The sequence below is a fragment of the Prionailurus bengalensis genome, chromosome A1 (assembly GCF_016509475.1).
Source record: "Prionailurus bengalensis isolate Pbe53 chromosome A1, Fcat_Pben_1.1_paternal_pri, whole genome shotgun sequence".
Taxonomy (NCBI): domain Eukaryota; kingdom Metazoa; phylum Chordata; class Mammalia; order Carnivora; family Felidae; genus Prionailurus; species Prionailurus bengalensis.
Window position 1 is genome coordinate 100725714 of NC_057343.1, and position 14129 is coordinate 100739842.

The 14129-nt window shown below is 36.8% G+C and overlaps 1 protein-coding gene across 1 annotated transcript in view; it reads left to right on the plus strand.

The window, feature by feature from the left end:
• Nucleotides 1-252: 252 nt before the first annotated feature.
• The window catches only part of SRFBP1 (serum response factor binding protein 1), a 67523-nt gene continuing 53646 nt past the window's right edge, over nt 253-14129 (plus strand). The window contains exons 1-3 of the mRNA XM_043586123.1: nt 253-416; nt 10680-10768; nt 11805-11877. Coding sequence (XP_043442058.1) covers nt 381-416; nt 10680-10768; nt 11805-11877 — 198 coding nt within the window. The 5' untranslated portion in view covers nt 253-380. The remainder of the gene's footprint in view (nt 417-10679; nt 10769-11804; nt 11878-14129) is intronic.

The following is a 14129-nucleotide window of genomic DNA, read 5'->3' on the forward strand; positions in this document are numbered from 1 at the left end:
TCTTTTCACTCCCCACTGGGACACAAAAACAAGGTATTTAACAGCCGAGCCAAGTCTACCAACAAATATAATAAAATAAATAAGCATCTTAAAAAACTTCCAAATTTGCCAACAGTTCGAGCCTCCTCTGAACCACCTGCGCAGGCTCGGTTTCCATAGGAACGTGCAGTTCCGGCGCGTAGCCCTTCACTCCGGAAGTCGTTCTCACTCACTTCCGTTCTGTCCCTGAAAGAGTCAATCTCCCTTCTCCTCAAGCGTCGTCGCGGAAGGTTGGTCGGTGAGTTTTGGGCCACAGAGCGTGCCGTAGAGGGGCGTGGCGACGCAACAGCGATTTGATTCGCAGAGTTCACGTGCTGGTCGCAGCGCTTCTTGAACCCACCATGGCTCAACAGGGGAGTCTAAACCTCAATAACGAGGTAGGCGCCGAGGTCTGGGAACTTGTGGGACTGCCCTTTAGTACCCTCCCTCCCCCCACGAACGGGTCTTTGGGTCTTTCTGACAGGCGCGTGGTCTCCTGGGGGCGAGGGTAAGGAGTGCGGCTGAAGGAGCCGCTGGATGGGCCCAGGCAGGTTTACCGGAACTCGGAGCCTGGTCACAGTAACTTCCCTTCACGGTTCCTAGGTGGCTGAAGCAAGAGACCTGTCTCTTGCCCTTGCGCCCCATGAATTTTTATCTCTGAGACGTTGAGAGTATCATTTAATCTTTATGGTAACTGTCCGCGTTTGTAAAACGAAGCTCTTGATCCTACTTTCTTCGCAAGGATGTTGTGAGCAGTTAATTGGAATATGGGAAGTGTTTGCACGGTGCTGGACAGCTAATAAACTCTCATTAAGCGTTACCTGCCTTTTATCGGGTGCTGAAAGTGAAGGCGGGAGGTTAAGAACTCTAGTTTATACTAAGAGATTGCTGATCTACAGTGAGATCGTGTCGATTGTAAGGAGGTACACTCAATACCATGTTTCTTACTGCAACTACTGTCCCATTTCTCTCCTTTCATTTACAGCAAAATTTTGAAAAAGAGTTGTTTATACTTGCTCTCGCTAACTCCCCTTCTCTCGTTCTCTCTTAAATTCAGTCTGAAACCAGGTATTTGCTCTTATCACTGCTGACGTATCGTGTCTGTGTCACTAGGCTACCATTTCTAGCGCTATCCCCTTTCCAGTTTCTGGTTCTATTTAAGGAATCATAAGACATCTGAAGATTTAAAGTAAGCTGGAGAAGCAAGAATCAAATGAGGACCTCCCAGCTAATGCAAAGGAGGTTTTTTATCCTGTATTCAGTGGCTCTGTTTGCTATGAGCATGATCTACTGTTCACCTTGCACAGTTGTGTGTAGACATACTTTCTATTTTCAGGCAACCTGTAGGTTGCAACTCAGATAGGAAAGGGTAAGCAGCACCCGCCTATGGTATAGAATAATGCCCAGAAAGACAAGTAGTGCAGAAAAGTTTCCAAAGAAGGCTAAAGAAGTGATTATTCTTTGTCTTTAAGGATCTTAGACTGGCATTGCAGTCAGTGATTCACTGAAGGGAAAAAGGCATTCCAGGCAAAAGGACTGGTGTAAACCAAAACGAGATGGTAGTAGGGACCCCCTTGGGTAGTATAGGGCTAGGTAACTCTCCATTGATGAGAACGTGTGGATGAAGTAAGAAATTAAACTAAAATATATTACATACTGCCCTACTTCCAGGTTAATGAGTCTAGATTTTACTTGGCAGTGGAGTACAGATACATTGAAGGGGGAAATCCTGAAGATCTTAGCATATATTTGTAAACATACATTATAATTTAAAATAAATGGGAGGGAAAATTTACAAAAGGAAAAACAAGCATAGAGTTGTCCATATAAAAATGAGAAATATCCTGAAATTTAAGAAAGACAGCCAATTACAAAATATATATATATAGCAAATATGACAGATAAATGGCTAATGTCATTACTGTTAAATAGTAGTTAGGAGAAACCGTCTCATAGAAAATTGGTAAAAGAAATGAAATAACTCCTCCAAGGAAGAAATGTATCAGAAAAAGAGTTCACTATCTTAATCCCATCTTAATTTTTCGTTACCATCCCATCCCAGTTCAAGTTACATCTCTGACCAGAACTGCTTACTAGCCTTCCAACTATTTTCCTTGATTCTTCTCTCCCTCTAGTCTGATCTCCATAGTGCAGCTAGAGTGAGTGCTCGCTTCAAAATAGAAACCTAATCCCATGACTCCCTTGCTTACAGCCTATTTGATGGCTTCCTGTTGCTTTTGGTAAAAATCTGCCTAAACAAGACCAGTCCCCTCTCCCCCTTCTAGTACACCACTGCCTCCCACCCCACACCCCACTTCAGCCTCACTGGCCTTCCTCTACTAGGAAGCGTCGCACTCTTACTCCTCCTTTGCGCGTATTCTCCCTTGTACCCAAAACTCCTTTTCTTCTCATTAGTCCATTTCATATTTCTACTTCACTTGTTATTTTCTCAGGATAACTGAGTTTGACTTTATCCTTTTATCTCTTCTATAAGCGTTTGTAACTCCATTTACTTTTTAGCTCTTATAATAGTTGCTTAGAGTATATGTGTGTGAATGTGAGAGAGGTTTCTTATTTCCTCCATTTATCTGGAAGCTTTTTGCTCACCATCATATCTTCACTACCCATTTGTTCAGTGAGTAACTCGAGCCATCATTTTTATGATTCTTAATAACTTAGATTAGCTCTCCCTAACTGAGATTTAGGAATTCAGGGATCCAATAACTGCCTGAAATTATGTGTAAATTGGTGTTTATATGTGTGTCTCTGGGCAGGGGGAGGGGGGAGTCCACAGGTTTCAACAGATTCTCTCTCTTTTTTTTAACTTTACTTATTTTGAGAGAGAGAATGTGCGAGCAGGGGAATGACAGAGAGGGGCAGAGAGAATCCCAAGCAGGCTCGATGCTGTCAGCCTGGAGCCTGACACAGAAATGAATCCCATGAACTGTGGGATCATAACCTAAGCCAAAACCAAGAGTCAGATGGTTAACTGACTGAGCCACGCACACATCCCAGATTCTCAAATGTTTATAAATCTCTGGTATTATTTTTGCAATATTGATACTCATTATCTGTGCAAAATTTTTAAGGCTTTTTCTTTTAGTAAATTATGTGGCCATCTAATTTATAGCATGTTTAATTTTCCAAAATATCTTTTGTGAAAAGAAAAAGCCTGCCTGCACAGGCACCTATTGTACTGACTTTCATTGTCTTCTACCCTTAATGTTTTCATTCTTTTCAAAAATTTTCCAAGGAGAAAAGCTGACATTTATAGACGACTTCCTGATTCTCAGTTCTTAAAATAATGTTTATTCTTTTTAAGTATGTAAAATCTTCCCTTTTTAATTTTACCTCTATTTTTCTTTTAAAAAATCACTTTATACTTCACTTTATGATTATTTATTAAATGTTTTATTTTGACCTGTACTTTATGTGGAGTTCAAAGTGAGACTATCTAACTGACTTCTTACAGCAGCTTCCCTGACTTTAAGCATAGTACCTAGTTTGTACAGTTAACAATGAGTAAATAGTGTTGGGCAGAGGACAGTATGGATAGCTCAACCTGAGGTACTTCATGTTCACATGAATGATGGAAATCTCCTAACTGTAGACTTTTTTTTTTCTCCCTCTCCATTGAAGTGGAGAAAGGATGCACAATTGGAAACAACAATGCCCTAGCATGTAGTAAGTACACAATTTGCAAAACTAGTGCTGGATTTGCTCCAGTCATCTCTTTCTTTAGGCAGCGGTGACATGCACAATCAGAATTAGGAGGTGAAACAATCTCATTATGAACTTTAATTCCATAGGGGGGCCAAGGGCCTTTATGTGAAACAGACATTATTTTGTTTCTGATAGCACATTACCAAGAAGTTCATTAGAAAATTGCTTTCTACCTCCTCTTAGATCCTAAACATGAAACAGAATTGCCAGAGAACAAAGTGATTTGTCTCCATGTATTGTAAAAGATAAAAATGTCAAGAACCTTGTTTGTATGTGCTTTTGAAGTTGCAGAGCTTCTATTTCATAATTGAGTGTGTAGTCCTTTTTAATATTTTTTACTGAAATAGTAAATGAGGGTCTGTCCAAAAGAAGGAACTGTTTTCTGTTCTGTTGTTAAACTATTCTGAGAAGTTGTGCTAGGTGGCAGCATATGCTCAATGATTAAGTTATAATCACCAAGTATTCTAGAATTTTTAAATTGTTGCTCGTCAAAAATAAAAAAGTATAATTCAACAGTAAATTATCCAAGCAGCCAAATTAGAAGTCCTCTGTATAATTAATACCATAATAACTAATAATAAGTTATCATATCATAATTAATTGTATCAAATATGAAATTGTTCAGTCATATGGAAAATGACATAACAAATGTCCCTATAATCTCATTCTTGTGTTTAGCAAGTGTCAATGTTTTGCCATATTCTAATGCTTAATTCCACTCACCTTCTTCTCTGTTTCAGAAGTAATTATTATTCTTTCAGTGTTATTTTATTATCTATATGTTTAATTTAGTAGCATATTTACCAGCATGTATTATGTTACGTGTACCCACAGTGTTTATGTTGTATATTTTTATACTTTACATGTGTTACTGTATTAATGCAGTGTCATACCACATGTATTGTTCTAAAAATTACTTTTCATCACTTTTAGAGTTTACTCCTAATTATACTTGCATATGTCCTGCATTGATTTAGAATACCACATTGTGCTTTATTTATATGCATTATTTTATGTCTAATGTAGCATTTTATAGGAAGGCTGCTGTGAACGGTCCTGTGCATAGCCATTTCCTATTGTTGGAGATGTATCCTCTGGATAGATTTCCTAGAAATAGCATTTTTATCAGGTGTTGCCAGAGTTCCCTCCAGAAGGAGTACACCAGTTTGTAGTCCTCTATCAATAGCACGTGAGAGTGCCTATTTCCTAACAGCCTCATGGACATGATGTGCCATGATTGTGTGTGTGTGTCGCGGTCTGATAGATGGGTAATGAAACACAGGTATGCTCAGATTTTTCTTAGCACTGCAAGCTCCCCTAGAGCAATACAAGGTCTAAGGAGCAATTGTTTTCTAATCACTCTGGGATTTTGTTATAGGTTAATTTAAATGCATGACAAAGTCAATGAATTACCAAAAGATGCTGGCTAGTAGTCTGGTTCTCAGGTAGCTAACAAGGGTCAATTCAGAGTAGTATTTACTTTTATCTTGGGACCATAGTTGCTCTCAGCTTTATATATCAGAAACTTGGTATCCTTGTCACCCCGAAAGTATAGCTCACTCTTTCAAAAGCAAATTCACATTAACCATAGCTTATAAGAGTCTGTATAAGTGAGAAAGCTAGTTTATTAAATGTATCTAATGTAGGACAGTAATGCTTACATTGCAGAAGACTCTTTCACTGCTGACCTCCACTGGCTGCACACAGTTCATTGTTGGGCTCTGATACATGTGTCCCCATAATTCAGTTACTCCAGTACAAATTGGATTACTCGTCTCTGAACTGGGAAATCTTCTTTGGAATCTCCTTGAATTAGACACTGCTAGCTTTTGCTCTTTGTGGCTCCCTTTCCTGTGTTTATGTTGATTCTTCCCCATGTGCCCACATGTCTTTCTTCAAGCAGGTGTATTAGCTTTCCACTTAATTTAGTTATGATCTTATTTTTGTACTGTCTACCCAAGAGTTGACCCAAGTTACGTTAATGTGTTAAGATTTTACCAGGTAAACTGAGAGCATCCATATGCCTAAGTTCTCATTGACACCTCACTTTGAGCATATGCATCAGATATATGTGTGTGTGTGTGTGTGTGTGTGTGTGTGTGTGTGTGTGTGTCCTTTTCTTCTGCTCTTACAAATTAAATACATTCTTTTGCTGCTTGGAAGCCCTCAGCTTGGATTTGGCAGTCTTGCTGGTCATGACCTACAGATTTGTCCTTCAGTTTCTTTCTTCAAGCTCTTTCCTTTTACTTTTTCTCCTTTTTATTTCTTCTTTGTCAACACATTTCATTTCCATTATTATGCCTCTGTTTTCTCCTTGCTGTCTTTACTTCTCTTTCCTTCCTTCCCTCCCTTCCCTCCCTTCCCTCCTAGACAGTATCATACTTATTTCACATTTCTAACAGTGATAGTTCTGTTTGCTTTGGGTTGGGAAACCCAAGAACATTGCCCTTAAGTAGTGCATTGGCCTTCTGACAGTATTGAATGTTTTAGGACTATTTGTTGACTTGTGGGTTTTCGTCAACCAACTTCATAATTCCTAGGTGCAAATGAATTTTGCATTTGTAAAAAAGAGGCTCATGGTACCTGTTTGTCACTTTTGCAAAAATAAAGTTAAGTGCTTGAAGAAAGTGAAGTGCTTGAGGCAAGCAGTTGTGAGAAAAATAAAATTATAATTCCATTGTTACATAAAATGAATGTACTTAGTTTTCTAATATAGTAATGACATTTTTTTATAGCTTGCACAGAAATCCTGGAAAAGTCAATACGTTAGAGAAGCATTTTTTGGTTTTGACATGAAGCTGCATACGTAAAGCATTCCCTTTTCATTTAGAATTCCCTAATGCAGTAATGACAAACATAGTACTTCTTAAATTGGAGTTTTAAAATTGGAATCTAGCTTTCCCATGATCGGAACATAACTGAGGACCAACTCTGCTCACTGTAGTTTCTTAGTTACGTTTGGCTCACAGCAGATAGCAAAAGAGCATATAATCACTTCATGCAACTTCAGGGTGCAGCAATTAGAAACAGTTGTTAATATATTTTAATGCATAATTTGTCACTCACTATCGATTTATAAAGGACTTTCAAAAAAAATGTATCCTAAACTCCCACTTTGCTGTGTATGAAATGTAAGCTTTTCTCACTTAAACCTGGTCTAAATGGCTTTTTATTTGTACAAGTAAATTTTTTTTTCTCAATCTAACTTCAAAATAAATTCCAAAGAGGTTAGCATATCTAGTGGGAAAAAAACCTGATTACTCTGCACTTTGTTAATATATTATACATATGAAACAGTGAATGAACAAGTGAGTATTGTAGACTTTCTGGTCATTTATTTAACACATGTTTATTGAAAACTTACACTATACCATCACTATGTTAGGTGTTAAGACGTAATGTTGACTAAAACCAGACACTTGATCCTTATGGAATTTATAACCTACTGGGAAGAAGACACATTAGATTGTACTCGGATTACAAGTAAAATATTAAACTTAAAATAATGGTCATGATAAGTTCTAGTAGCACTCTTTAAGTGTTTATATAGGCGTATTTTGACCCACTTAAGAAAGCCAGAAAAGATTTTGCTGAGAAATGACAGTTGAGCCAAAATCAGAAGGATAAGAAAGAGTATGCCTACCAGAGGAAACAGCAAGTGTAAAGGCTTGGTAATAGGTGGGAGCATGGTGAGGACCAAGGAATAAAAGAAAGCCCGTGTGCCATCCTAAGATAAATTGGAAACCACCGAAGAGAATAAAGTAAAGGTCTGTCATCAGATCTCTGTGTTAAAAAAATGTATTCTAAGTTGTGGATAACTGATTGGAGAGAGGCAAGAATGGATGTAGAGAAACCAGTTAGCAGTAACTCAGCCAGGAGAGCTAGAAGGTCAAGATAGGGGAAGAAGCAGTACAGTTTGAGATATAATTAGGAGATAAAATTAACCCAACTTGGTAACAGATTCATTGTGAGGAATTTAGAAAAGAGAACTACTTATAATGAGCCCGGGGTTTATAATTGAACAAAAGGATTGTTCTTTTCCATGAAATATGAAACAACAAAAAGAATCCATTTGGGGGTGAAGAACATGAGTTTAAATGTAAGTTGTAGATGAGTTTAAGCATACTTAAAAGGAACTGTCAAGTAGAGAGTTGAACACTTAGGTCTGGAGCTAAAAGAAATCTGAGCTGAAGGCAGAAATTATTGAGTTACCGTTGTTTAGTTAGCAAATTACAATAACGTAGGTAAGATCACTTAGGGCTAACAAGTATATTGTGAAAAGAAGAATTGGTTTAGGATTGTCCTTTGAACTTTATGACTGGTTTAAAGTGGATGAGCTTTCAAAGAAGACCAAGGTGGAGTGGCTAGAGATGATTGAGGAAACCCAGGAGAGTATTCTGTTATGGAAAGCAAGGGGAAAGTGTTCCAAGAAGGAGAAAGTGGTCAACAGTGTCAAATGCTTCTGAGACTTCAAGTGAAATGAAGCCTGAAACATTTCCGTTGGATTTGAGGGACTTTTAAAAATCATCGGTGTCTTTTGTGACAGCTCTTAGTGGAGTAATGGGGATGGAAATCCAACTGAAATTATGTGATACTCAGAAGTGGAGATAGGGAGTTTGAACCTGTCTGAAAGCTTGGCTCTGAGGCATTTGTAGAGAGAAGGTACTCCTAGTGATCTTCATAGTGAGGATGTTTTGTCTGTCTTGTCTCTAGTGAAAATGAGTCAAGCTTGAATAAAAATTAATAGAAACAAAACAATTAATGGAAACATCCATGTAAGAGATTGACAGAGTTAGAGTAAAGGGACAGTCTATAGTAAAGGTTCTAAGAAGGCAGAAAAGATGAGATCCAAAACACAACTAGAACATTACCATCAGATGCTGTGTAGGGGAATTTCTTACATTGTAACTTTATGAATAGAGGATAATTTACATTCATGGTGGTAGGTGGTAGAAAGATGATGGATCCCATCTGATGTTCGTCTTCTCTAGGAAATTGGAAAAGAGAGAGGAAGAGGAAGGTCTCTTCTTTTAGAGAGCAAAGGTTTAAAATAGTCATTGTGGAAGGAATTAGTCAAAAACGTAGGATACGAGTTAAGAGTATTGAGCCCATTTCAGTTTAGTTGTGATGAATTTAAAGTAGATAGAATGTATTTCCGAGCTATTGGGGTGCTGTGATAAAGAACTCAGGATATTGTTTTCATCCAGGATTAACTAGAGGGATTGCTAAAAGGAGGGATAGGGGAGTTTCAGGTATTCACAAGTGTTGATGATGCATATGACTTGAATAAAAGGAAAGTTTAAAAGAAGAAGACTAATCATATGAGAGAAAGTATAGGGGTCAGTGAACTGGTGGTTACAATGAAGTCAAAAATGGTTGTAGTGGTTAGACTTGAAAAAGGAAGTTAATAGACATTGTGGTCTTAGTGTGGAATATTTGAATTAATGGGTGCTGAGATAGAATAGTTTAGGTCATAAAGAGGAAATGAAGAAGTGAGGATATAATAATGGCTAGGTTGTAACATGGACATCTCCGTCACCTGGAATGGTGGAAAATGTTAGGGCGGAAATAAATTGTAAGTCGGTTGCCAGTATTTTCAAGGAATAAGCAGGTGAGTTGTATTGAGGGTAAGAGAATAGCCAAATGCAAGAGCCTTGAAGAGACAGGATCATGTTGATATTGTTATTTCAGTAAGGAGAATTTGAGGGATTGTATGTGCCAGGCATTCTTTCAAGGCCCAGAAAGCATCATGTAAGTCCCACAAGGCCCCTGTCCTCTTGGGAGTGCCCAGAGCATTGAAAATGATGGCCACTTGGGGCGCCAGGGTGGCTCAGTCGGTTAAGCATCCGACTTCGGCCCAGGTCATGATCTCACCATTCATGAGTTTGAGCCCCGCGTCCTCTGTGCTGACAGCTCAGAGCCTGGAGCCTGCTTTGGATTCTGTGTCTCATTCTCTCTCTGCCCCTTCCCCACTTGTGCTCTGTTTCTCTCTCTCTTTCAAAAATAAATAAACGTTAAAATTAAAAAAAAAAAAAGATGGCCATGTGAATAAATAGAGACAGTTCACTGAAATAGATGCTGCCTACAAAGTTTACTAGGGATGCAAACGTCAGACGGGTTATCTCTATCTGAAGAAGTCATTGGAAATTTTCTCAGGAAAGATTTTATCTGAACTGAATTTTATTTAGTTCTTAAAGTGGAGAAGGGAAGAAGGGCATTATAAGGAATGATATATGACTCCTAATAATGATAGACGAAATACAAACTCAGAATGATAGCATCGTGTTGTACTAAGTACTGTTATAACATGTAGTTCTTCATTATTAGAATATTTCCATTTCTTGGCTGATCTTTCTGTTGTTTCATTCTTAGAGTTCAACACTCCTCTCTAATAGGATGATTTAAAGCATCTGTCAGTGTGCGTGCATGTGCGCATGCCCCTTGTGTTTTTCACATCTCTTTTAAAGTTATGCTTGAAATTTGTTACTGGAAACAAATGCAAGGGATGCTGCATAAATAAGGAAAATGTTACCACTTTCACACGTTTGTTTTTGGTAATATGAACACTCAGTAAATTAAATTCCTACCATTATAGGTGAAGCTCTGTTTTAAACCCAAGGGTACCAAGATGAATATGATGCTCTCCCATCTCAGGGAGCTCAAAACACAAGTGCAGTATTAAAATACTAATCACTGAGAATGCTGTGACTTTTTAAAAAATTGTAACTCATTTCTCTTAAGTCCTCAGACACATTTTTAGAATGTTGATTTATTGCTTCAGTGTTGATGGAACAAGTTGGATTTCATCTAACTGTAACTATGCTTAAAAATTCAGTTAGAGTGACTAGACTTAATCTCTAATATTAAGATTCAAAATAAAGTGTGTTTCTCCTTGAATGAAGAGAATACCTTTCTAATTTTGGTTTCATTCCTCAAAGGTTGTGAAGATGAGAAAAGACGTGAAGAGAATCCGAGTGCTGGTTATCCGAAAACTTGTCAGAAGCGTTGGCAGACTCAAGTCAAAAAAGTTAGTCATTTGAAGTCATGGTCCTATGACTAATGAAATGTCAGAAGTTGTTTTTATTCAGTATTGACAAAATCTGAGGGTGGGACCTGGAGGAATAATTAAGTATCTTACTCATGCAGCACTTTTTTTTATACGGAGAGGGGGTCTGAGTGCTATGTCAGTGTGCTATGTCAGCACATCCTCACGTGGTCTGGGCCACATTTGTTTAAGATACATAATGAATTCTGCTGTTCTTGCAGAGCTCTCGTTTTGGAAGCCTTTGCAGAGTGAAAGTCCTTCAGAGTTACTTACGTGTTTTATGTTATTAGAAGTTATTTTAAGATGTTTGATGTCGTTTAATAAATCTGGTAATACCTTGAATCAGTAATAAAAATTTTATAGCACTTTATCCATTGAATTGCTACGTAAGTTGAAATCTTTAGAACCTTGTGGAAGTCTTTATCAAAGCATTGTTTTCCATCAATTTTTTAATATTTTGAAACCTCATTGTCACTAATGTTAAAGTAAATGTGTTACTTGCAGTTTTTACTCATTAAGCATGAATAGTCTTCAGATATTTTGCTCCTGCTTAATTTCTTGTTCTTTCTATTATAAATAACCTTTTTCTCTGATATAATCAGGTATTTCTCTTTCTGTATTCCTTTAATTGCAGAGAATAAAATTTTGTTGAATAAAATTGTATCCAAACTTTAATGTTAGCTCATTAGCCTATGTTACGTTAAATGCAGTGTGCTGTTAATCATTTGATTAAAAAATATTATTTCGCCTTTCCTTTAAGGAGTTAAAAGGCATACTGTCTCTCAGTAGTAATAGTCATTAATATAATGCCAGATAATGCTTATAATTTGCCAAAAACTTGGGTTTGTTGATGGAATCGGGGTATGTGTTAGGCAGTGGATGTGCAGGACAATGCAGGATAATAGTGGTTGTTATTTAAAGACTTTTTGTGCTCTTCTAGAAAAAATGAAGACTTATTATGATGTGAGTCTAAAATAAATGCTTTTCCTGGCTGTACATTTTCATGTAATTTTTACAGGGGTACTGAAGATGCACTGTTAAAAAACCAGAGACGGGCACAACGATTGCTTGAAGAAATTCATGCAATGAAGGTCAGGCCTTGTGTGAGTGTGAATATACATGTGTGTTTCCATGTCTCCTCTCAGCCTGCTGTGTGTTTGTGTGTGTGTGTGTGTTGTTATTTGAATATTATTGCTGTTTGAGACTTATTTTTATGGGTCTGTTTGCTGAAGAATGTAGCACATTTAGAAAATTGTATGTTTAAGCTTACATTTTTCCATGTTTTTTACTGAAGTTGTTAAAGCATTAGAATAATTTGCATCGAAATTCTGCCAAACTAAACTCATCTATGTTTAATAATGCCTCATGCCTAAGATTTTTATTTTTACCCAAACTACACACATCAAGTCCACGTTAAGTTCTAGAATTAAAGCGTTTATGCTGTTCGGTAATGCGGATGGTGATGTTGGTGGCTGACATCATGCTTTGCCTATTGCCAATTCAATAAATTTTTGTGTGGTGGTGTCAGCATTTTATTCAGCTCTGTAGTAACTTGAAATAAAATTAGTGTTGGACCAAAATGATCCGTATTTTTGTTTCTTTCAGCCAGACTCTTCACTAGCATAATTCTTAGGTCTTCTCACTGCTCTTACTTTGTGGAAACTTTCATTTACCAAATGACATACTATTAAATGTCTGGGAGACTGTTTTATTGCAGAACTTAAAAACAACATTTGGTACCAGCAATTATCTTAATTGCAGGGTCATTTTGCATGTATGTTTGACTATTACGTTTTGGTATATCTTCCAAGTTTTGAGATAGATAAAAGAGCAAGAGATTTTCTCTAACAGTATTCTAATTGAGTTAGGTCATCAAAGCTTCTCACCATTTTTTCCTTTTGAAGGGATTGTAAAGTGTTTTATAACAAAGTTATCACAGTTAATCTGACTAGAAATAAAGGTAGGACATGATTCTCCTTTAGTGTGAATTATGTTTTTTATGGGGTATTTGATTTATGTTCACAGGTTTACAAAAATCATGGAATTCATTTGATACATCTTTCCTTTCTCGTAGTTTTAATCCCCGTTTTATCAAGACATTCAGTCAAAATATTCTGTATGTGACTCCTAATTATTGTTTGTCTGACTATGGATTACACATCACGTAGGCCTTTCCATAGACCTTTTTTTTTTTTTTTTCTGTGAAATTCCTATGAGAAATAAAATCTTTGGAGATTTTTGTTTTGAGTGTAACACTGAGATAGGAAATTATGATTTATCCCTTTTTCTCTTTCACTTTCTCTTAACCAAGGTCCTTACTAAATTACATTCCTTACCTAAATTTTTCCCTGTAATTTCTTCCAAATAGTCATTTTTGCAGTCCTAGATTATTGAGATGCTTTGAACTACTGTATAACTGCTGATTTTATTTTACCCTGGAAAGGATGTTTTGTATACAGTAAGCCTATATGTGGTGTATGAAGTTTGAGATTAAAATATATTCATTAATTTTCCCTTCTGTAGGTCTCAATGATAAATGTAGTTTAGTTAATTAAAAAGAAAAGGCCTATTTGGTCTGCATGTGAAAGTTGTTTTCTGTTATTCTTAAACCTCATCAGCAATAGGAAATCAGGCCCAGTGATAATTCAAGTTTATAGGTTTACAAAATTGCTGTGTCATGACCTTGTGTGTTTGTTTGTTTGTTTTCCTAGATTATATAAGACCGCTGTGGAATTGTTGGCTCATAGAAAGCTAAAAGTTATCACCTGTATGTTCTTTGTATTTGTAAAATTAATAGTGTATATATTCTTTGAATTCTTGGTTCTAGTGGTCTAGATTGGTTACTCTGACATCAACTTCTTTGATAATGCTGCTTAAAAACTGGATTACATTTAAATTTAAAAAACAGACTAAAAAGTGTACTAGAAAGACCGTATGCTTTCCTTACATTTGAAATGTTATTTCTCGCTCCGGATTCTTTTACACAATCAGTGTACTTTTCTAAAAGAAGCAAATCGTAGAGGACTTTGAAAATTGAAAGGTCATCTGTGATTTCTTAAGGAAATGTTCATCATCTACATGGGAGTATCAAAGAAATAGTTACAAAACAGAAAACTTACAGTCTCAATTAAATTTGGAGAAAAACCTCTACATAATTGTTTTCCCAGATGAATTTTTTCTTTAGCTCCTATACCACTACATTTTTATAGACTTGTTCATGACATATCGTCCTATACTTGCCTTCTATGATAATAGGGTATTTTGTTGCAAGCTGACTTCCTCAAGAAGAAAACCTGAGATATTTTTAGAAATGGGAGTTTGCGTTTTCTGGCCAAGGGAAAAA